The 23490-nt window shown below is 43.5% G+C and overlaps 1 protein-coding gene and 1 long non-coding RNA gene across 2 annotated transcripts in view; both read right to left on the reverse strand.

Annotated features, from left to right (window-relative positions):
* Positions 1-757: 757 nt before the first annotated feature.
* LOC122205314 lies at positions 758-15412 on the reverse strand. The gene is made up of 3 exons (XR_006195996.1): positions 15341-15412; positions 1595-1650; positions 758-802 (listed from the first exon to the last, which is right to left on the reverse strand). It is a non-coding gene; the product is annotated as an uncharacterized LOC122205314 (long non-coding RNA).
* A 2692-nt stretch (positions 15413-18104) lies between these two features.
* The window catches only part of SAXO1 (stabilizer of axonemal microtubules 1), a 95093-nt gene continuing 89707 nt past the window's right edge, over positions 18105-23490 (reverse strand). Inside the window, exon 4 of the mRNA XM_042913924.1 lies at positions 18105-19265. Within this exon, the coding sequence (XP_042769858.1) occupies positions 18262-19265 (1004 nt within the window). The 3' untranslated portion in view covers positions 18105-18261. The remainder of the gene's footprint in view (positions 19266-23490) is intronic.

Raw genomic sequence — 23490 nt, forward strand, 5'->3', positions numbered from 1 at the left:
AGCAGGGAGAAAAAGATCCCTATAAGGATGCTCCCAACCACAGCGTAAAAGTTCAGAATCTTAACCACAGGCAGGTCCTGGGATTCAAACTGCTCATACCAGAGTCCCCTGCTTGGCCTCAGAAGTTTCTAGGACTTTGACAGCATGAGCCCAGAAAATCTGGGGCCCATCCAAACCAAAATCATCAATAATCACCAAAGGTCATTCATGCCTCAGTTTCTCACCTTTGAAAAGAGGATATCTCCTAAGATAGGGTTTTTATGAGAAAACTAGCAGTTCATTCACATTGAGGAAATCTAGGATCTCCTGGCACATCACTGAAGCGTCACCGAATGTTAACTACCTTGAAGACAGGGAGATGAGGGCAGAGCATTGGTCCTATTTCATATTCCCATTGTCAGCTGTGAAAGACTGTCCCTAGGTTTTCATTTTTGAGTGAGAAGGACATCAGTCGTTCCTTCAAAGTTCAGTACTACACAATAGTGTCAATAAGAGAGACATTAGTGAACCCAAATCTGTATATTGGAACATAATAGCACATGTAGCCAACTCACCAAAATATTGACATACTTTCAGAAATAGTTCCCAGGACAGCTGTTACCTTGTAATCCCAATGTACAGTCTAGTTTCAAATCAAATCTCCCATTTCCTTTGATTTACTAAAAAAAAAAAAAAAAAAAAAAAAAAGGGACAAATGCTCATTCAAGAGCAAACATACGTGTAATGTAAAAGCTAAAGTTAAGGATATCTCACTTACCAAGTGGTAGATTTTCTCATAAACAGCATGCTATGATAATCAATCCTGCAAATAAATCCAAAAAAATCCAATTTTATTAATGACTTTCAGCTAAAATGAGACAACTTAGAGCTCAATAATCCATCTGTGGGCCTCCCCAAAATAGGCAAATTCATCCACAAAGGATAAGGGACTTATCGGGTGAACAGAAGGATGAAGCTCTTGGAAACAGCCCAATGAAAACTGACCTACTGGGTGAATTATCCAAGGAAGGATAAATTAGTAAACAAAATAAAGTGACACCCCCTTGGTTTTGTCTCTCAGTCCCTCATTTTGTTCAATGAACCAGCCATGATTTAAAGACTTCAGGATTCAGACTCAGAATACACTGAATGTGAGTTACATCAGGGAAGGTGATCTACGCATGTCACATACAACCAAGCAGGAAAATACTGATGTGGATACAAGCCTCAGTCAGTAAAGAATTGAATACTCAATGAATTCTACCAACCCTGTAAGATTAAAATTAACCTAAAATTATCATGTGTCCCCACATAGCCATGCAGTCCACTTGGAGATGCTTTTACAGGTTAAATGCGTATGAGCCAATCAGAGACTGTGATCTTTGGCTGAACCGCAGTTTCTTGTTCATAGCACCCGAAGGTTTTCAAATGTATGTTGCTACCTCTAAACTGGAAGGCAGATATGGTAATCAAGGTTTTGCTGGCAAGAACTGAGCTGTCACCTTGCCTGTCAACCAGAGGTTTACAACTTCACTCAGATGGATTCTGTGAAGCACCTGGTCCCAATCAACCATGTGTCATGCTTCTGATCACACAATATACAGATGTCACTCACCTCTGTGTTTTCCAAAGGCAAAATCCATCTTCAACCAAGGATTTCCCAAGCTGCTCCTAAAGATATGGTTTATATGTGTGTAAACAGAAATTAAACGTGCAGTTTTACGTGAGTGAAGAGAAAGCAGACAGTAGGGAATGGTTCTCCTGCTGAACATAAATAATGTTTGTTTAAGCAGAATGCTTAGGAGGGCCTGAGAGATTGCACAGTCAGCATCCAGACCAGAAAGCATGCCTGGGAAACCTGCTTCCTTTTCCAAGATGACATAAACAGCCCTCCTCTGGGTCTTTGTGATAGCCAGGGTTGACCTTGTTACAACTCCCAAAAAGGACAGAAGACAAGCTGTGAACAGCTTAGTTACCAGGTAAGCAACTCAGGGAAATGTTTAATGGCCAAGGCAGGGAGTATGGTGATGAAGTGCATCATGGGCTTGATTTTCTCCTCCTAATCCTCACCATCTTTTGTTTAAATAACAATGAAGGGGCCAGGAAATGACTGAGCTGAGGCCAGCTGAAGGATGACAAAGTTGTCCAGACAGTCATCCAGGTAGTTCTGTCCTATAGCTGAAGATCAGTGTGTCAGTGCCAGGGTGCAGAGCAGGGCCAGATCGATAGGCCAGTCACTCCTGAGCTGAATTTCTTTACCTGCACAGGGCCTTCCTATTGGAATGGAGACACTCAAGGCAACCACCTGGGAGCAAGCCCCCATGATTTGGATCTTCCACTCCCTTTGCAGTGTGAAGGTCTAGCCTGTGCACTACGGTCCAGCTGGGATGGAAAACAACCAAAGTTCTCATCTGGTCTGGTGGACTTCACTCTACCTTCCCCTGCCAGATAAGCCTTTATCCCTTCTCATCTCCTCTCCTCCCTGATTTCTTTTCCCATCACTTATCTTCCCCTTCCCTCAGAGTCTGAGAAACTCTTGCCAAGTGCCAACTCTGTGCCAGGTCCAGGCTGGGCCCTGGGGACATGGCTTTCAGGGAACTCAGAGTCCAATCAGGAAAGCAGACATATCTCACCACAAATGCCAACGTGAAGTCCCAGGTTTGGGGGAGTTTCCAGCTCAGTTTTCTTCTTCGTTTGGTTCCTTCACAGTCAGCACCCAGGGATTTCTCCTTTTATTCCTGATCTTTTCTCATTGGGACTTTACAAAGGTATCCTGACTGAATAAATCTACTCCCTCCCACTTTCTCTTCCAATCTACTCCCCATATAGCAGCTAGAACTATTCTATTGCCTGCAAACACATCAGTGTAACCAAATGCATATGTGTGAAACTAACTTAAATCTACACCCTAAAGGCAGTTAGCTAACATTTAATTACCCAATCATAAACCCACCCTCCAAAAGTGACCAGTGCAAGGATTTCAAATACTGTTATCTAAATCTGCACCAGAGGGTTTCTTAATTAATGCAAAGTTCATTAATTACACACCAGTGATATGAGCAGTCCTAGAGGTCTGGAAAGGATACATGGCACCACTGCCCCTGTATTAACAGTCTGAGAATCCAGCAAATCCAACAGCCGGGAGCCCCAGGTCTAGAGTTGTCCTTGGTTCTGTACACCACCATCCCCCCACCCCAAGCCACCCTGCTCAGTTTGTTTGATTTGACTAGAGAAGTTTTTGGCTGATCTTATGGTAGGAACATTCACCTTGGAGTAACTATCAGAATGCCTGGATTTGGACAATACGACTTATTTGAGTTCAAAGAGCAGGTTACAGGACTGTGTTGGGCCACTTTGCTGGCATTTACGCCCATGCCACAATTTGAGCCGGGATTGTTTTCAGTGAAACACACCATCTTAGGAGTAAGGCTGCATAGGTGGAGACAGAGAGCTCCAGCCTCTCTTGATGGAGCTACCCATTTTACCAAGGTAACTCAGAAACTGGTGACTAGCCAAAATGGCTTAAATCCATTCACAAAGTGATCTTCGCAAAAGATGGCTTGCACTATACCAGTCCACTGTTTCAAAACCTTCCACACTTTCCCACTGTTGTCAGGACAAGGAACAGACTCCTTTAAATGTCCTGAGGCACCCTGCAAACTCATCTCTGGCCACTTTCCCTGGGTGACAGGCCTCAGTTCTTTGAAAGCTCCATGTCCCAATCTCCTTTCCCTTCTTACCTTCCCATAAACCAATGGAATACCAACCACCACACCCCTCCCCACCTGCTCTTCCTTTGTGATTTCTTACTTGGAACCCAGGGCAGGCAAATATGGAGGCTATAAATGTTTGTTACTCACCACTTCCCTCAAGATTGCACCGTTTTATAACTTTTTTCCTACTGCCCTGTGGCAAAGCTGGAAAGCTGGGCCTCTCAGAACTTTGACAGCCCACAGAGGTGGATGCAGCCTGAGACTCAAAGTCAGTAGTCAAAGGCAGGGAATCCTGTACTCGTAAGCTATTCTCCCCCTCCATTCCTCCTTTCTTTCCACACTGCACACATCCACTTTTCAGGGCCAGGTTTGGATTTATGGCTGAAAACTCAGTGTAAGTATTTACAATATCCCCTCTTCTTTCTTTTTCATGACTGAAGTATAATTGACACACAATGTTTTATTACTTTCAAGGGTACAACATACTGATTTAACAATTCTGTGTATTACTCAATGCTCACAATATATGCAGTCACCATGCAGTGTTATTAAGTTATTGACTATATGCCCGATGCTGTACTTCTCATCTCTGTGACCTATTAATTTTATAATTGGAAGTTGGTACCTCTTAGTCTACTTTATTTTGCCCATTCCCCCACCCACCCCCCTCTGGCAACCACCAGTTTGTTCTCTGTATTTAAGAGTCTGTTTATTCATTCGTTTTGTTTTTCAGATTCCACATATAAATGAAATCCTATGGGATTTGTCTTTCTCTGCCTGACTTATTTCACTTAAAAGCATAATACCTTCTGGGTCCACCCATGTCGTCTCAAATGACAAGATCTCATTCTTTTTTTATGGCTGAGTAACATTCAGCCATTTTGTGTCTGTATGTGTACGTGTGTGTGTGTGTGTGTGTGTGTGTGTGTGTGTGTAAACCATACATGTATATACACCATATCTTTGTTCATTCATCAATGGACACTTGAACTGCTTCCATATCTTGGCTATTATAAATAATGCTGTGATAAACAGGGGTGCATATATGGTCAATTAATCTATGACAAAGGATGAAAGAATATATAATGCAGAAAAGACAGTCTTTTAAATAAATGGTGCTGGAACAACTAGACAGCTACATACAAAAGAATGAAACTGAACCACTTCCTTATACCATACACAAAAATAAATCAAAGTGGATTAAAGACCCAAATTTGAGACCTGAAACCATAAAAGTCCCAAAAGAAAACATAGGCAGTAATTTCTTGGCCTTAACAACATATTTATGGATAGGTCTCCTCAGGCAATGGAAAAAAAGCAAAATAAACTATTGGGACTACACCAAAATAAAAAGCTTTTGCATAGCAGAGGAAATCATCAACAAAACAAAAAGGCAGTGTAGTGAATAGGAGAAAATATTTGCAAATGATGCATCCAATAAAAGGCTAATATCCAAAATACATTAAAAAAATGTATACACCCAAAAAATGTGATTAAAAAATGGGCAGAGGACTGTTATTCAACATAGTATTGGAAGTCTTAGCCTGTGCAATCAGACAACACAAAGAAATAAAAGGCATCCAAATTGGCCAGGAGGTCAAACTTTCACTCTTCGCAGATGACATGATACTCTATATGGAAAACCCAAAAGATTCCACCAAAAACTGCTAGAATTGAATCATGAATTCAGCAAAGTTGCAGGATATAAAATCAACACACAAAAATTGTTTGCATTCCTATACACCAACAATGAAGCGACAGAAAGAGAAATCAAGGAATCGATCCCATTTACAGTTGCACCAAAAACCATAAAATACCTAGGAATAAATCTAACCAAAGAGGTGAAAAATCTATATGCTGAAAACTATAGAAAGCTTATGAAAGAAATTGAAGAAAACACAAAAAAATGGAAAAAGATTCCATGCTCCTGGATAGGAAGAACAAATATTGTTCAAATGTCGATACTACCCAAAGCAATCTACATATTCAATGCATCCCTATCAAAATAACACCAACATTCTTCACAGAGCTAGAACAAATAATCCTAAAATTTGTATGGAACCAGAAAAGACCCTGAATAGCCAAGGCAATCTTGAAAAAGAAAACCAAAGCAGGAGGCATCACAATCCCAGACATCAAGCTATACTACAAAGCTGTAACCATCAAGACAGTATGGTACTGGCACAAGAACAGACACTCAGATCAATGGAACAGAATAGAGAAACCAGAAATAGACCCACAAACGTATGGCCAACTAATCTTTGACAAAGCAGGAAAGAATATCCAGTGGCATAAAGACAGTCTCTTCAGCAAGTGTTGCTGGGAAAACTGGACAGCGACATGCAGAAGAATGAACCTGGACCACTTTCTTACACCATACACAAAAATAAACTCAAAATGGATGAAAGACCTAAACGTAAGACAGGAAGCCATCAGAATCCTCGAGGAGAAAGCAGGCAAAAACCTCTTTGATCTTGACTGCAGCAATTTCTTACTGAACACGTCTCCAGAGGCAAGGTAAACAAAAGCAAAAATGAACTACTGGGACCTCATCAAAATAAAAAGCTTCTGCACAGCGAAGGAAACAATCAGCAAAACTAAAAGGCAACCGACAGAATGGGAGAAGATATTTGCAAATGACATATCAGATAAAGGGTTAGTATCCAAATTCTATAAAGAACTTATCAAACTCAACACCCAAAAAACAAATAATCCAGTGAAGAAATGGGCAAAAGACATGAATAGACACTTCTCCAAAGAAGACATCCAGATGGCCAACCAACACATGAAAAAATGTTCAACATCACTCATCATCAGGGAAATACAAATCAAAACCACAATGAGATACCACCTTGCACCTGTCAGAATGGCTAACATTAACAACTCGGGCAACAACAGATGTTGGCAAGGATGCAGAAAAAGAGGATCTCTTTTGCATTGTTGGTGGGAATGCAAGCTGGTGCAGCCACTCTGGAAAACAGTATGGAGGTTCCTCAAAAAACTAAAAATAGAACTACCCTATGACCCAGCAATTGCACCACCAGGCATTTATCCAAGGGATACAGGTGTGCTGTTTCAAAGGGACACATGCACCCCCACGTTTATAGCAGCACTATGAACAATAAAGTATGGAAAGAGCTCAAATGTCCATCTATGGAAGAATGGATAAAGAAGAGGTGGTATAGATATACAATGGAGTATTACTAAGCAATCAAAAAGAATGAAATCTTGCCATTTGCAAGATGGCAACTGGATGGAACTGGAGGGTATTATGCTAAGTGAAATTAGCCAGTCAGAGAAAGACAAAAATCATATGACTTCACTCATATGAGGACTTTAAGACACAGAACAGATGAACATAAGGGAAGGGAAACAAAAATAATATAAAAACAGGGAGGGGGACAAAACAGAAGAGACTCATAAATATGGAGAACAAACTGAGGGTTACAGGAGGTTACTAACTAGGGGGATGGGCTAAATGGGTAGGGGGCACTAAGGAATCTACTCCTGAAATCATTGTTGCACTATATGCTAACTAATTTGGATATAAATTTTAAAAAATAAAAAATAAAATTTAAAAAAAATGGGCAGAAGACTTGAAAGACATACAGATGGCCAACAGACACATGAAATGATGCTCAACATCACTCATCACCAGGGAAATGCAAACTCAAAACCACAGTAAGATATCACCTCACACCTGTCAGAATGGCTAGTATGAAAAAAGACAAAAAACAACAAGTGTTGGCGAGGATGTCAAGAGAACCCTCTTGTACTGCTGGTGGGAATGCAAATTAGTGCAACCACTGTAGAAAGAACACGGATGTTCCTCAAAATATTAAAGATAGAGCTACCATATAATTCAGTAATTCCACTGCTTGAGTATTTACCCGCCCAAAAAAAAAAAAACCACTAATTTGAAAAGATATACACAATATCCACTCTTCTAACTAGATCCCCCCAAAAATGATCTTTTGTTTTACTGAAAAGATGGTGGTGGGTGCAGAAGAATGCAAAAGGATGCAAAAGAATGAGACCAAGACTAAACTATACTACATGATAAAAGGACATAAAGATCCTGAGGGACAAGACCTGGATGACTGTGGCTGGAGAGATGGGGGAGGGAGGGGGAGGGAAGGGGAGGCAGGTCATGTCTCAGTTGATGGTCACAATCTAAAGGAAGCCATGCCCACCCTCCAAGCAGACAACTGCCCTCCTTCTCCCTCAAGGTACCTGGTGCCTAATAACTCTAACTTTGGGAAATCTTTCCTTATGTACTTCAGAGAAGACTCCCTTTTCCCTACGAGTCATAGTGCAGAAAGGGGAAATAGAAAGAGGAAAAGTTCCTAGAATTCACAGAATGCTCTGTTCACCCCCTCACACAGACCACATGGGGACCACAGCAGTGAGTACAAGCGCCAGGCTAGTTTGACTACAGAGCCTCCTCAAAAAACCCTGCTGTACCTTGCTTCTCAGAAGCAGCCTGCTGGCCATCCAGCATTCACATGTCTACCCAGCCCTCCCCAAACTCAGTGGAGAGACCCTGTCCTCCTAGTCTCTGCGACCTAAGGTTCTAGAGACATGCTTAATTCCCAGTTGTTTTCACCCCACCTCCAATCACCAATTCCATATGGCCTGCCTTCAAAATATGCCCGGGATGTGACCCTTTTCTCATCAGCCCCACTTCTACAGCCTGGCATGGGCCTGCATCCTGCCAGGCCCTGCTTCTACGCTGGCCCCCTGCAGCCCCCTCACAGAGCCTGGGTGACTACAGGGATGGTTGTAACATATACCAGATCTGAGCACTTCTCAGTTGGACCCTTGACATTGCCCCCCAATTCCAAATTCCTGGCCATGGTCTATACAGCCCTCACAAAAATGTGCCCACCTCAGGCCCTTTTGCTCTACATGTTCCCTGGGGTCATCTCCCCCTTTGAGCCTCTCAAACATCATCTTCTCAATGAGGCCCACCTTGACCATCCCATTAAATACCACCTGGGCCTCCCAGAACTCCTGGGCTTCTCCATTCCAATTATGTTCTCCTTTTTCATGGTGCCTATCACCTTGTAACTTACCAAACAATTTACTTATTATGCTTTTCATATATTATGTGTTGGTTATTTATATTATACATACCTTATTATATATAATTACGCATTGTTTATTATTAATGAGTGTCTGTCTACCCCACTAGACTATAAGACCCACAAGGGCAGGACCTGTATATGTTCTACTTACTGATGTTGTCCAAAGCACCCGGAAGAGTGCCTGACACCCAAAAGATATTTTCTGAAGGCATGAACTAATGTATGTTTGTGTACACATACAGATGGATGGGAGAAGAGGAAGGAAGAAGTGTGGTCAGTGAGTCCACCTATCCTGAGGACCAGAGCTAAGACAGGGGTTATGGGGTAGAGGAGGAAGAAGAGGAGGAGGAGGAGGAGACATAGAAGATGAGATGTGTGAAAGGAAAGAGCATGGTTTTGAAGTCACTACCCTGGGGGTGGAGGGGGACTCCCTGGATGGCGTAGAGAAAAATGAAAAACAGGGAGATGCTGGAAAGCAACTGAGGGCCATCAGGCGGGTCCCCAGGAGATATCCCCGGGGCAAGACCATAGTGAGATGTGCAGCAGACCCAAGAGTCTGGAAAAGGGCCCCATGATAGCTCCCAGAGTGGATGGCAAAGGTAGGAAACACAGCATTTTTGGAGCTACGGAATCCTAAAGAGCTTGGTAATCAAGAGGCAAAACCTCCCTAAATAGCACTATTCGAAGATCATAGTAAAACAAACAACAGATGTGACTACATGTTACCAAATCACAAGATGAAAATACCTTTTTCCTCCAAAAGGCCCAAGGGATCTTTTTCTACAATGAAGAGAATCTAGTCTTAATGTAACTATTTCCAACAAAGAGCTTAAAAATTTAAAGATCTCTTCATATAACCTTCAGCTCCTGGATGTAATCATTCCTTCCTATGCATTAACCTTATAAGTAAGCAAGCATTGTGTAAAGAAGCTCTGTTGCAACCCAATCAACATCTTTGTAAATATCTGTGTGTTTCCAGAAGCAATTAGTGAGTAAGTCTGAGTGCTGAGTACAAGGAACAGTGGAGAATCAATCACACGCACAAACAGCTACCATTCCCAGAGCTCATACACCTATACACCGCATGGCCCTGGAAAGGCATTCAAAAATTCATTCTTTATCCTCAAGATCAACAGCCTCCTACATCTCTCCAGCCTTCCCCTTCTTTCAAACCCATGGTGTCACTTCACTGTTCACCCAGCTGGTTCTACAAACATCATTTCCTCCACTGGGAGTCAAACATCATTCCCCCAAGTTACTTAACCCATCTGAGCCTCAATTCCCCTCAGTTCCCTGCCTGAACAGGGAGATAACAACAGGAGCAGGAAGCACATATGGATGCAGTGAGATGGCAGGTGCTGTTGCTGTCAGAACTTAAGAGAGCTCTACACAGGAGATAACAGACTTGTGTCCACTCTCCGGTAACTGAACTTTCCCAGGCTCCCTGTACCTGCCCTCTGGCTGGGCCAGAACCTCCCATTTATCAAGAAGCCAAACAATTTCAACGGTCAAGGACTAGGATGTTTCAACACTCAGAGTTGACCCTGAGGCACAGCAGGATTCGCTGAGGTTTTTAAATCATCAAAGAAAGGTTCAACTACATGCTTGCATGCATGCAGATTTTACTATATTCTAAACTTATTTGAAAAAAAAATGTATGATGAGCACTTGGCACTGTTTCTCCATGTGTGTTCCAACAGGTTTTACACAATAAAAGGGCTCTATTGTCAGAGTTGGAAACTGTTGTCTCTGCCTGCTCAGAGTTCATCCCTCCCCTTGCCTGGAAACTCTACGGCTTCCTTTGGGGACCCACCCCATCCCAAGCCCTCCCATGTTCACATAGCTTGCATGGGGTTGACCCTAGCCATAAACACTACTCAGTCCAGGGGTGGACCCTGATTCAGTCCTGCACAGGGAGGATTTTCATTCTCCCTGGCCATGGCAATCAGTTCAGAAAGGACCACGAGTCTCAAGCCAGGCAAGAAACTCATTTCAGGGATTTTTTCTGGAACCCCTGGGAAGGAGAAGCCCTTTAGCTAAAGAGATGTTGTGAGCTTAAAATTGCTGGAAACCATCACGTGGAAAGGGCCTGCCTAAGAAGGCAATGCAGAAGAAAATAAAGGCAAAAGATGAAGACCAAGCACCCATTGCATCCTTCAAGCCGCTGGATTCAGCTGTGCCTGAAGCCCACAGATAAAGCCCTAGACTGTTCAATTGCCTGAACCAAAAAATTCCCTTTTCACTTCTGCACTTGTAATTGCAATAATACTGATCCATGAACTGGGTTATACAAAGTTAAGCAAGGTTCCTTTAATATAGGGCTTCAGAGAGCCTTCAAAATATCATTATGCAATATGAATCTCAAACTCCCAAACTTCTATGTCCAATGAACTTTTTTGAAGACCATATCACAGGACTTTTATTCCATAGAAAACACCTTCATAAAGGCTAATAGATATTACTTGTAGGTTAACTTCATATTAAAATACTCCAAAGCTCCAATCCCTTATAATTCTGGACAAATGAGACAAATGGGAATTCATTTACCCAACTCTGTTGATGCATTTGGCCAGACTTGATAAGTGTATGTGTATAATTTTTTATAATTTTTATTAAATGGGGGTCATAAGCATAAACTATGATGTATTTTTCCAGACTTAATAAAATACGTGTGTATGTACATGTGCAAATGTGTGTGTATACACACACATACACGTACATTATTTTAAATTATTACATTGAGGTCATAATTCCTGAGATGCTACACTTTTGAGTTCTGCATTTTAAACCATTTTTTGGTCTCTAGCCCCACTGCCAGGCTGTCACCCCTTTCCATTTAGATGTTGGCCTCTAGCAGAAGAGCCCTGCCCCCGTCCCACCCTTCTGAGGGCTAGTAACCCAGATAAGAGAAACTCATTGGAACTGTGAGAAAGAAAGAAAGAAAGAAAGAAAGAAAGAAAGAAAGAAAGAAAGAAAGAAAGAAAGAAAGAAAGAAAGAAAGAAAGAAAGAAAGAAAGAAAGAAAGAAGAGGAAGAAAAACGGAAAGGAAAGGAAAGAAAGAGAGAGAGAGAGAGAGAGAGAGAGAGAGAAAGAAAGAAAGAAAGAAAGAAAGAAAGAAAGAAAGAAAGAAAGAAAGAAGGAGGGAAGGAAGGAAAGAAGGAAGGAAAAAGGAAAGGAAAGAGAAGGGAAAAGAGAAAAAATGAGGGAAAGGAGCCAATATGAGCAGAGTGAGGGCCAGGATCAGGGGTGCATAAAGTACCTGAGTTTCCATACATGAAATTTGTCAGTAATTTTAGCAACTTAAAGCCAGCGTGTGTCCAGGTTCTAGCCACAGTTTTGGACATGGAAGGTTCCAAATAACTGGCCTTCAAATATGGGAGGTGTTCTAACACTGAGCCAAGCAGAGAGACTCTCCATGTTGATAGCAAGCACTGAACTCTGCTTAGAAACTTTAAAATGAAAAGTGGGTTGTTTTTTTAAGACTGGGAGATCCTATTGTGCCAAAAATTCCATTTCTTAGTTTATAAGTCATTCACTGGCATAGATGCCAAATTTTCATCATTTTTCATGCATTCTGTCTGCCTATGTTTCTCAAGTAGCTATTTGCCTATTTAAAGGGTATTCGTGGACTCCCCTGTTTTATGATCCTATCACATGAAATGGATGGGAATCTAGGACATGAGGGAGTAACCATGCTGCCTCCTTGGCAATGAAAGAATAGCCTTGGCCCTGGGTAGATTGACAGGGTGCAGGTGGCAGGCAGGTTGGTCTGGGTAGTAAAAGCCCAAGACAAATCAGTGTTAGATTCAGTCACAGGAGTGAAAACTTCCTGAATCCTTTTGGTTAACATCAACCTGGGTTTGCTGCTGCACCAAGAGGGTTGACAAGAAAAAGCCATCAGGACTTCTCATGTCAGCATCCAAGGATCCAGAGACAGGGACCAGGAGCACCTGTGGTACAGAAGTATGACTTAAAGCACAGCCCAGCCTAGCATTACCCTGATGCCTTTTCCAGAATCCAGAGCACATGTTCTGGAAGGCTCCAGGGCTCGTGTTGCACCCCCAAAGTGGGGAGGAGCCAAGCACCTGCTCAGCCAGCCTTGTGGAAATTCTGAGCCTACTCTGCCAAAGCAAACACCTCCTCCTGGCCCCCACCCCCAGTATTTACGCTCAGAAGGGCCTCTGTCTTCCTGCTTCCAGGATGCTGACCAGATGTGGGCCTGGGTGATGGCAGGGCAGGCCTGAAGAGCCAAGGGATCATTTAATCTGCAGTTAGAACTCGTGCACACCCCCACCCGGCCCACTAGCTTCCTCTTGGCAACTACACAGCTGAAAAGCACTTTTAAAGGAAATAGATCCCTCAATTCATCTTTATGCCCGAGGTGACCAGATCCCAAAAGGGTGCATCACTGTGGAAAGGTGTGGTTGTGACAATGCCCCTGCCTTGGAGCAGTTCGCTTCACTCCTGCTTTAGATGCAGAAGCTTGGGGTGGGGCAGCCAGTTATTCTATGTATGTTATTTCGAACATGCTCACGGCAATGAGACTACAATGGAAGGTACCTGGCGGACACAAAGGGAAAGCAAAACCACGAGACAGAGTACTTGCTCCCCCAGCCACTCCAAAATGGAGCCCCGGCCCTGGCCAGGACAGTGCCTGCTCGTGTCGCATCTGGGCTGTGGTCTCTGCTCAGTTGAGAGCTGTCTCTGAGCCCCTCAGACCTTCCCTCTGTGAAGTTGCTGGTGATGTGTGAGAAGGGTGAGAGGGAGGATAGGTGAGGCCAAGGATGCAGGGAGGGGAGTGCCGTCTGATGCTGTCTGCACAGCCTTGGGAAACAGCCAGGGGTTCAGAAGCCCAAGCCAGGGCTCCCTTCACCTGTACCTACCAGTTGGCCTGGTACTTATTCTACACTGCCCACCTCTGCCCTTCTGCTGAGTCAGGGGTGAAACTCACCCTCCAGGTATGCTTTCCAGTTGAGAAAACCCCCAACAAAATCCCATTCGTGCCTTATCACCTCCACGTGGCTCCATCCATGCAAGGCCAAGGGGCAGGCTGCCTGCCTGTGCCACTCTCCTTCCTGCCCCACTCACATACACCATATTAAGCTACAAAAAATCAATAATGAAACTGCCAACACCATAGTGAGCAAGATGGGAGGAGGACCGTCAGTGGACAAGGGATTTCAAGAAATGTGAAGTCGACAAGAGGCAGATGGGAGAAGGAAGACTGACGAGTGCAGAAGGGGAAGCTTACTCTGCCAAAGCAGAGAGCAAAACAGTCACAAGAGAGTCAGAGCTGACAGGGAGCAGGTCTGCGAGGCAGAAACAGGCAGGGGTTTGAGGCTTAAAACACAAGCTACACAAAAAGCAGGGGACAAATTGTGCTAAGGATGGGGATGGCTGTAAGAACCACTTACGATGGCCCCACCATCTCCACCCTCCAGACCTGGCCTACAATCTTACCTTACCTTACTTACCTTACCTACCTGGCCTACAATCTTAGAGTCAAGCCAAAAAGGGAGGGCTCATCCTCACAGACAGTGACCCTTGAGAAAATGCAACATTTGAATGCAGGTCCTTTAACCTGTACTTAGTGCTCTGTTTCTACCTTAACTGGGGGGGCAAAGTAGAGAGCAGGTTCCTGATCACCAAAAAAATGAGAGTGGTGTGCTGGGGTCATCATTCCTGTATGTGGCCCACTGTCCAGGGGACCAGGGGAATTACCTGCCCCGCTGACAAAGGCACCACCCCATGCATGACACAGGCAGGGAGACACCGTTGTGGAGAGTGGGGCCTCATCTGCTGGGATGCACCATATCCCAAACCAGAAGACCATGCCCAACCAGCCCAGGGATTCCACACCAGCAAATCTCACTAGCTGCAGCCCATCAGCCACACTCGGAGACTCTGCTTACTCGGATAAGATGGAATTTGCCATCTTTGGGCTTCAAAAGCCCTATCCCTGTTTTCTTCCCCAGAACCTCACCCCCAAGCGTACTGGATCCTGCGCTGGAGCAGGTTCCCTGCTTGGCCATAAAACTCTTCCCTCTGCGTTTGTTCTTTGGTCTCTAATAATTTTTCTTTTTTAATATGCATAAAGCCTTGAGATGCTGGGCTATGGTAGGTGATTAAGGACCCACTTCATTCTCACAGGGGGAAAATTATACAATAAAATTATACATTTGTACATATTTCTGAGTATTTGGCAGCTTCCATTACCAGGGTTTGTTGGACAATATCCTACCAGGTGTTAGAGAAGTGCGTACACACATGGACAGGTGTTTTAATAGAGGTGTTTCCAACAAACTCTTAAGTGGAAGCTGGATACACAGAACTGATGAAAAAGAGCAGGAGAGGGGAACTAAGTCCCCATCTGCTCAGCTCACCTTGTTTCCCTCCTCCTGACTCCAGTTACTTCCTAAAATGACATTTCCAGGGAGCACAGGTAGGAACCCCAACTCAGAACAACTAAAAACTAACTCAACTATATGGGGGAAAAAAGCAGTTATGGAATTATATGGAAACTATATACGGTGAAAAAATAAAACAAGCAGTTAGGCTTACCTTCGCACATGTAAACAATGACCGATAAAATCACGAGTAGATTCCATTAGGTACAACTCAGCAACCATCTTCATTATCCTCATCACCATCATCCTCATCTATGTTTAATGAGAGTTACCCATGAGCCAGGGCCAAGTGATTGACCTATATTCTATCATTCAACACACACAATGAAGCCATAGGGCCAGTAATGCTATTATTCACATTTTAACGAATTTGACCAAGGTCTCATAGCTAGCAGTGACAAGGGCCAAGAAGCAAACCCAGGTCTGCTGGGCTCTCTCCTTACATGTTGTTAGCCACTGGGTTCCACTAGTCTCCTAACAGCCACTTGTATCCTCCCTTACATAATTTCTGTGTTTTCTGAATATTTTACTGTATTAACCACTTTCATAATAAAGATATTTTGAGACCAAAATGGACAGACAGAAGAAAGCAGATTCCTTAATTCTGGTAGAAGTGGGCAAGGTAGAGATGCCCTAAGTGGCTCATCTAGCCTGAGGTCACCTGGAGGTAACCCCTAAATGTCACAAAGGAAGGACTCAGAGGAAATTCCTCACCACAAGAGGGCTAGCACTCTTCAACAGGCCAGGTCCATCCATCCTTCTTCAGCTTCTTTGTAGTCATCAGAAACATTAGAAAAGCTTATTGGTCTTGATATACAGAGCATGGTCCTATAACTAAGAGGAAAGGAAGAAGCAGGGAGTATGAGAGAACTAAAATTCCCAATCTACCAAAACAGACCATGTCTAAAATCGTTAAGTCAACAGACAACAATATATGTATATGATTTAAGAATATGAAGGAAAATATTAGCAGAGACATAAAATAATGTTACATTTTTCTCTGGGGAACCAATAATGGGGGAGGCCAAGAGGCTGGAGCATAAGAGATTGTTGCATTTTTATAAGCATTTAGCACCATTTGGCTTTCTAAGTCAACTGCCAATATTTTTGACTTGTAAAAAATGATGAAATAAAAATAGAACTCACCCTCCTTAGTGGTCTCCTTTAGCTTAATGCACTCCAGGAAGGAGCTCAGAGAGAATGTGGTTTGATGGTGTTTGTAGAACCACGTGATCTGGGACGTGGCAGATGGGAAGTACCTGTTGCCATGGGAAGAGCACTGGATCTTGAATCAGAATGCCTGGGTTCTAATCTTGATCTTGGTGCTCTAAACTCTGTGGCCTTGGGCAAGGTATATAAGCTCTCTGAGCCTTTCTACCCCATAAAGGCAGGTAGATATCCAGACCCCATATAACCAACAAGAGGATTAAATGATTTTTATCCCAATTCAGTGATACAAACCAAACTTCATAGTGAGGCTGCGAGGCATGGGACCTCAGAGGTCTGGGCCAGGCAACTAAGAGGCACAGAAAGACTGGACCCCAGATAAAAGATACAGGTTTCTTGCCCATGAACCAGGCACTGAGCCTAAAACCAAGTCTCTAGTTCAGATTTGAACTGAAGTCTCCTCTTCCACACACTGTTCCCAAGATTTCTAACACTATGGAATATATTTGGGGTTCTGTGGGCTCAAAAGGGAGGTAAGTGTCCCTGGTGTCAGCCTGCACCCCTCTGAGTGAGGTTTACCCAGAATCCATCTGACCCTGGCATAAATCCTCTTGGACAAAATCTTTGCTCAATTCTTTCCAATTCAAAAAAAGGGGACACCTGTGTGGCTCAGTTGGTTAAGTGTCCAACTCTTGGTTTCGGCTCAGGTCATGATCTCACAGTTTGTGGGTTCAAGCCCCATGTCAGGCTACACTCTGACAGTGCAGACCCTGCTTGGGATTCTCTCTCTCCCCCTCTCTCAGCCCCTCCCCCCACTTTCTCTCTCTCTCCCTCTCTCCCTTTCACTCAAAGTAAATAAATAAAAATAAACTTTAAAAACATCATAAAATTACCTAGCCTTAGAATCAAGCCTTACACCCAAAAGAGAAAACTCCAGCCTTTTCTCCAAGACAGGGTCCAACTCATCACTATGTCAAGCTTCACAAGTCTGGTCACAGCTGTCATTTTTTAAAAAAAGTAGGTCCAGCCTTCCAAGAACCAGCCCAGCACAGAGCAATTGTTCCAGGCTCCAAGAACTTAGAAGAGCCCACAGTTTCTGCTCACAGCCCAGGGGGACGCCTGCCAACTACCTGGTTGAAAAGGGGCCCTTTTTCCCCCTCCACTCTCTGGAATCAGAGCCAGCACTGGTTTGGGGGTAAGAGAGACCTGGCACGTCCATGCTCCCCTGAGACTGCCACAGACTCTCTTTCTCCCCCACCCCCTCCATTTCCTGTGACTGAACAGCACTATTCAGACAGCACTACTCTTGGCTGGTATGTCAGGGTGTGAAAAGGTAGAAGGGATGTCCTGTAAAGCAGCCCTGGGCAGAGAGAACACAAAACTCCAGACTGGACACAAGGTACTCTCACTAGTACTGGGATGCGATGGGGGCTGGAGTCTGGAGTCTCCCCAAAGGTCTCAAGGAACACACGCTGTTCTCTGCAAAGACAGCCCGTGGGGTGAACACACAGACCTGCAGACCCATTCCCCCCCAAACCAAGTTTATTTTTTAGCACTTCATACTTGGCAAGGGTCAATTATGATAGCAATCCATGCAATGGTTAAATTAATAAAATACTTCTGGTTCAGAGAAAAACCCTTCAGACCAGCTCTGATTCCATCAGCACAAGGTAAGGGACCAAGGGGGCTAGGCAGCCAACGGAGGGTAAAGGGGAGTATTTAGCCAGTGATTAAATGGCATTTTCCTTGACTCAAGCGATTCTCATTTTATTCAAGTATCCTGGAAATGATGCTGAAGACTTTTTTTTTTTTTCCACTTTGGGGAATTCTTTTTTGGCCAACAAATAACTCTCAATCATCTGCTTTTAAAAGTATTGTGCAATTTCTAAGTAACAGTTTTTTTAAAAATCAGGCTGACACTGCCAACTCTCGCTGGTTGGGGTTTTCCGAATCACCTACAGAAAGACGGCTGCCCTGCTGAGAGCCTGTCCGGGAGACGGGCCTGTATATCTTGTGCCCCAAAGCATCCGTTTCCTCAAAAATGTAGCCAGGAGGCTCAGGGTATGAAGCCAGGCACCTGCCCATGTCCTTGGGAGTAAAGCTGATGGTGTATGTGGTCTGGCCCTCCACAGGGATATTTCCTCGGGAGCCAGCCCAAGGAGGCTTACAGCTTTTGGTAATGATGGGTGGGTGGGGCACACAGTGAGCCCGCGTGGTAGTCAGACAGTCCAAGGGCTCAGTGGGAATGTTCAGCTGGGGAATGGGTTTGGCTGGCTCCATGCGTGTCCCCGGCCATTGCTTGTAGTCATCCTTGGTGGTAGTGGAGCTTTCAAAGCGGCCACCCTTCTTGACGGAGATCACCGGCCGGAAGGACTGAGCTGGGGCACCCTTAGGGTACGTGTAATGGGCCTGCACTGTTGTCAGAAGGTCCATCTTTTCTTCAGGAGGGACATAAGCAACAGGAGCTTTGGAGAACATCTGGGGCGTTGGCCAAGCTTGGTACTTGTCTCTAAACTCAGTGGTGTTAGAGAAAGGCGTTTCTAAACCACAGGACCTGGCTGGAGGTTTCAGACTCTTGGCTGGCTCTCCCATCAGGCCCCGGAAAGACTCTTTATGGGTGGTAAGGCTTTCAAAGGGGATTTCACAGGGACTGAACTTCGCTGCCTCATACGCAAAGCGTTTCTCCATCGGGTGGGCCACGTAGCTCATCTTGTAGTTAGTCAGATCCTCCAGGGGGATGTTACAGAGCTTGGGCATGGCCAGAGGCTTACAGCTCATGGTGCTCACTAGGCCCTTTACAGAATAATCATCCTGGTGTGTAGTTCTACTATCAAACCTGGTTGATGCTGGTCGGTAATGGTGTTCTGGACGAAGTAGCTCTCGTCTTGGTTGGTTCCAGGGTAAATAATCAGCTGAAAATAAAACAGAAGTGGTAATCACTTACAAATCAAGTCCATATAACCTGCATGTATTCTAAGGGGCTCCAAAGCCTTAAACCAGTCTCCAGTGAGATGGTCCTTGAGACAAAGGAAGAATAGGTTCCTACCACCACCTCAACCAAGGACTTAATATTTCAACTTTATGGTACTTGCAGTTACTGTTCAGAACAGATACATTTATAGGAGTCTCGTCATACCCCACAATGCCGCATGCAGGGATCTTAGAGGGTCCACCACTGTGGGAGGACCTAGTGATCTGATTCCCTCTGAGGAGTCCAACCACTGGCTTCTCCTGATCCAAGAACAGTTCTGTTCTTCTGTGGGGAAGTGCCATTTCTGAATCAGCACAGAGTGACTGGGAAGATATGCATGCTGTAGTGAGACAGGGGATTCACAACCCCCCACTGGTGGGCCACCAGCCAGACCAAACAGACCTCTCTTCCCATATTGTGACCATGATAGTATCCCTATAACCCACACATTTAATCCATATAAAGCAAATATGCTGCCCCAAGAGAATAGGGGCATTGTACTGGCTAGTGAGAGAATAGCAGCTGCCACCTGCATTGAGTTTATTATATGACAGTCAATGTTCTAAATACTTTCTACATGAACTCATTTAATCATCAGACAGGCCTAATCAGGTGGCTGCTTTCAATATTCCCATTTTAAAGATGCAGAAACAGAGGCACAGAGAACTTAGGGAAATTTGCCAAGGTCACTTGGCTAGAAGTAGAAAAGCATGAATGCAAATCCAGCTCCAGATTTCCTGGAGAAATTCCAGGAATTTCCTCCAGATTCCACTACCTGGTTCTGACAATCAAGGAACACTATGTACCAGCTAACTGTGCTCAGGAATTTCCATACATGACCTTGTTTCATCTTACAACCCTTTGTGATGGGTATAATTACCTCTATTTTACAGATTTCCTTTTTGTTTGTTGTTTCATATTTAAGTTTTAATTTTATTTTTTATTTTTTAAAGTTTACATCCAAATTAGTTAGCATATAGTGCAACAATGATTTCAGGAGTCGATTCCTTAGTGCCCCTTACCCATTTAGCCCATCCCCCCTCCCACACCCCCTCCTGTAACCCTGTTTGTTCTCCATATTTATGAGTCTCTTCTGTTGTCCCCCTCCCTGTTTTTATATTATTTGTTTCCCTTCCCTTATGTTCATCTGTTCTGTGTCTTAAAGTCCTCATGTGAGTGAAGTCATATGATTTTTGTCTTTCTCTGACTGGCTAATTTCACTTAGCATAATACCCTCCAGTTCCATCCACATAGTTGCAAATGGCAAGATTTCATTCTTTTTGATTGCCAAGTAATACTCCATTGTATATCTATACCACCTCTTCTTTATCCATTCATCCACCGATGGACATTTGGGCTCTTTCCATACTTTGGCTATTGTCGATAGTGCATGGGGGTGCATGTGTCTCTTTGAAACAGCACACCTGTATCCCTTGGATAAATGCCTCGATTTATCTGGAGTCCAAGAGCAGGACTCAGAGAGGCTAAGGAATTTCTCTAAAACTCACGTGGCTAGGGAATTAAGAGTTGGAATTTAAACCACATAGTTGACTCCAAAGTCATGCTCTTCTGACAGCCTGTATTATAGTTAGGAGCACTGTGTATCTGGAGAGAATGAAGGTTCAAGAAAATACTAGTGGAAAATAATCAGAGAATATTTGCAGAAAGAGGAGAATTTCAGCATGTTTGAAGAATGAAAAGAATTGGCCACCTGTATCTACAGGATGTCTGTCTCAAGAGGAACCTTTGCTGGGGGGACTGGAATGGCCAAGATAACAAGAGGTCTGCACCCAAAGAAAACCTGCCCTAAGGATGGCCCCCATGCATCCTGAGGAGGTTTTGTCCTCAGACACCACAAGAGACTTTTCAAGTAACTTCCCCACACAGATCTAAGGGGCAGCTTTGAAATTAACAATGTAGGTGAGAAAAATAGGACAGCAAACTATGTCATTCAAACACTTTGACACTGCTTCCGTTCTTTTTGTAATACTGGGCTCACACCAAAGTCCTACATTGCCCCCATTGTGCCTATCAATTACCAGATCTAAAGTAACCAATATGAAATCCTAGTGGACCCTCTGAATCCACAGGGAATTCTCTTGTTTACAGCTTTACAAAGGATTAGTACAAAAGCAGCTTCTCAGGGGCCTTGGTTATATATAGCCAATACCCGTGGACTCCATAGGCACACTTTCTTTTAAAACACCTTTATTGAGATATAACCTGTATAACACAAAATACACCATCTTACATTTTTTAATTATTCAATAACTTTTACAGACCTGTACAACCATCACCAAAATCCAGTTATAGAACATTTATATCCCAAAAGTATCGATCAAGCCTATCTGCAATTAATCTTTATTCCCATTCCATCTGCTCTTGGTCTCTATAAATGCACACTTTCTATACATTTTATATAAATATAATTGCACAATATATAGCGTTTTGTACTGGGCTTTTTTCATGTAACATAATTGAGATTAATCCCTGTTGTAGCATGTATCAGTTCACTTTTTTTTTTTAATTTTTTTAACGTTTATTTATTATTGAGAGACAGAGACACGGAGCATGAGTGGAGGAGGGGCAGAGAGAGACAGAGACACAGAATCCAAAGCAGGCTCCAGGCTCTGAGGTGTCAGCACAGAGCCCAATGCGGGGCTCGAACTCGCAAACCACGAGATCATGACCTGAGCCGAAGTCGGACGCTCAACCAACTGAGCCACCCAGGTGCCCCCAATTCACTCCTTTTAACTGCTGAATAGTATACATTATATGGATACACCAAATTTTGCTTATCAAATATTGATGAATATTTGGGTTGTTTATACTTTTTGGCTATCAGGAAATTTTCTGCTATGAACATTCATGGTCAAGTCTTTGTGTGGATATATATTTCATTTCTCTTAGGTAGATAGGCAAATGGTGTAACCTATGTTATATGGTTTATCTATGTTTAACTTTTTAAGATAGCACAAACTTTTCCAAAGTGAATGTACCATTTTACATTCTCACCAGCAATTTCTCCACATCTTCACCAACACTTGTTGTTGTTGTTGTTGTTTAATCTTTATTTTTGAGAGAAACTGTGTGAGTGGGGGAGGAACAGAGAGAGGGTGACAATGCAAAGCAAGCTCCAGGCTCCGAGCTGTCAGCACAGAGCCCAACGTGGGGCTCAAACCCACAAACTGTAAGATCATGACTTGAGCCAAAGTCAGAAGCCTACCCGACTGAGCCACCCAGGTGCCTCTTGTTATTGTTTTTTAATTACAGACATTGTAGTAGGTGTTTAGTGGAATCCCATTACAGTTTAATTTAAATTTCCCCAGTAATGCATGATGGTAATAGAAATAAACACAGAGAGTTAAAAAGGAGCAGACACAAGAATATGTCCCAGATGAGAGAACAAGACAAAACCACAGAAAATGGGCTAAACAAAACAGAGGTAAGCAACATGCCAGATAGAGAGTTCAAAGTAGTGGTCATAAAGATACTCACTGGACCCTAGAGAAGAGTTTCCAGTGAAAACTTCAACAAAGAGACAGAAAATACTTTTAAAAGAACGAGTCAGGGGCACCTGAGTGGCTCAGTTGGTTAAGTGTCCAACTTTGGGTCGGGTCATGATCTCACAGTTCATGAGTTTGAGCTTCGCATTGGGCTCTCCATTCTCACCAAGGAGCCTGCTTCAGATCCTCTGTCTCCCTCTCTCTCTGCCCCTTCCCCTGCTCATTCTCTCTCAAAAATAAACATTAAAAAAAATTTTAAAGAGCCAGTAATAGTTGTGTTTATTAGAGCATTATTGACAATAGCCAAGGTATGGAAGCAATGCAAGTGTCGATTTATAGATGAATGAATAAAGAAGATGTGGTATATATACACAATAGAATATCACTTGGCCATGAAAAGGAATGAAATCTTGCCATGCAGGACAACATGGATGGACCTAGAGGATATTATGCTAAGTGAAATAGTCAGACAAAAACCAATACCATATGATTTCACATGTATGTGGAATCTAAAAAAACAAAACAGGGGTGCCTGGATGGCTCAGTCAGTTAAGCATCTGACTTTAGCTCAGGTCATGATCTCACAGTTCATGGGTTTGAGCCCCATGTCAGGCTCTGTGCTGACACCTTGGAGCCTAGAGCCTCCTTCAGATTCTGTCT

Source organism: Panthera leo, chromosome D4 (assembly GCF_018350215.1).
Source record: "Panthera leo isolate Ple1 chromosome D4, P.leo_Ple1_pat1.1, whole genome shotgun sequence".
Lineage (NCBI taxonomy): Eukaryota > Metazoa > Chordata > Mammalia > Carnivora > Felidae > Panthera > Panthera leo.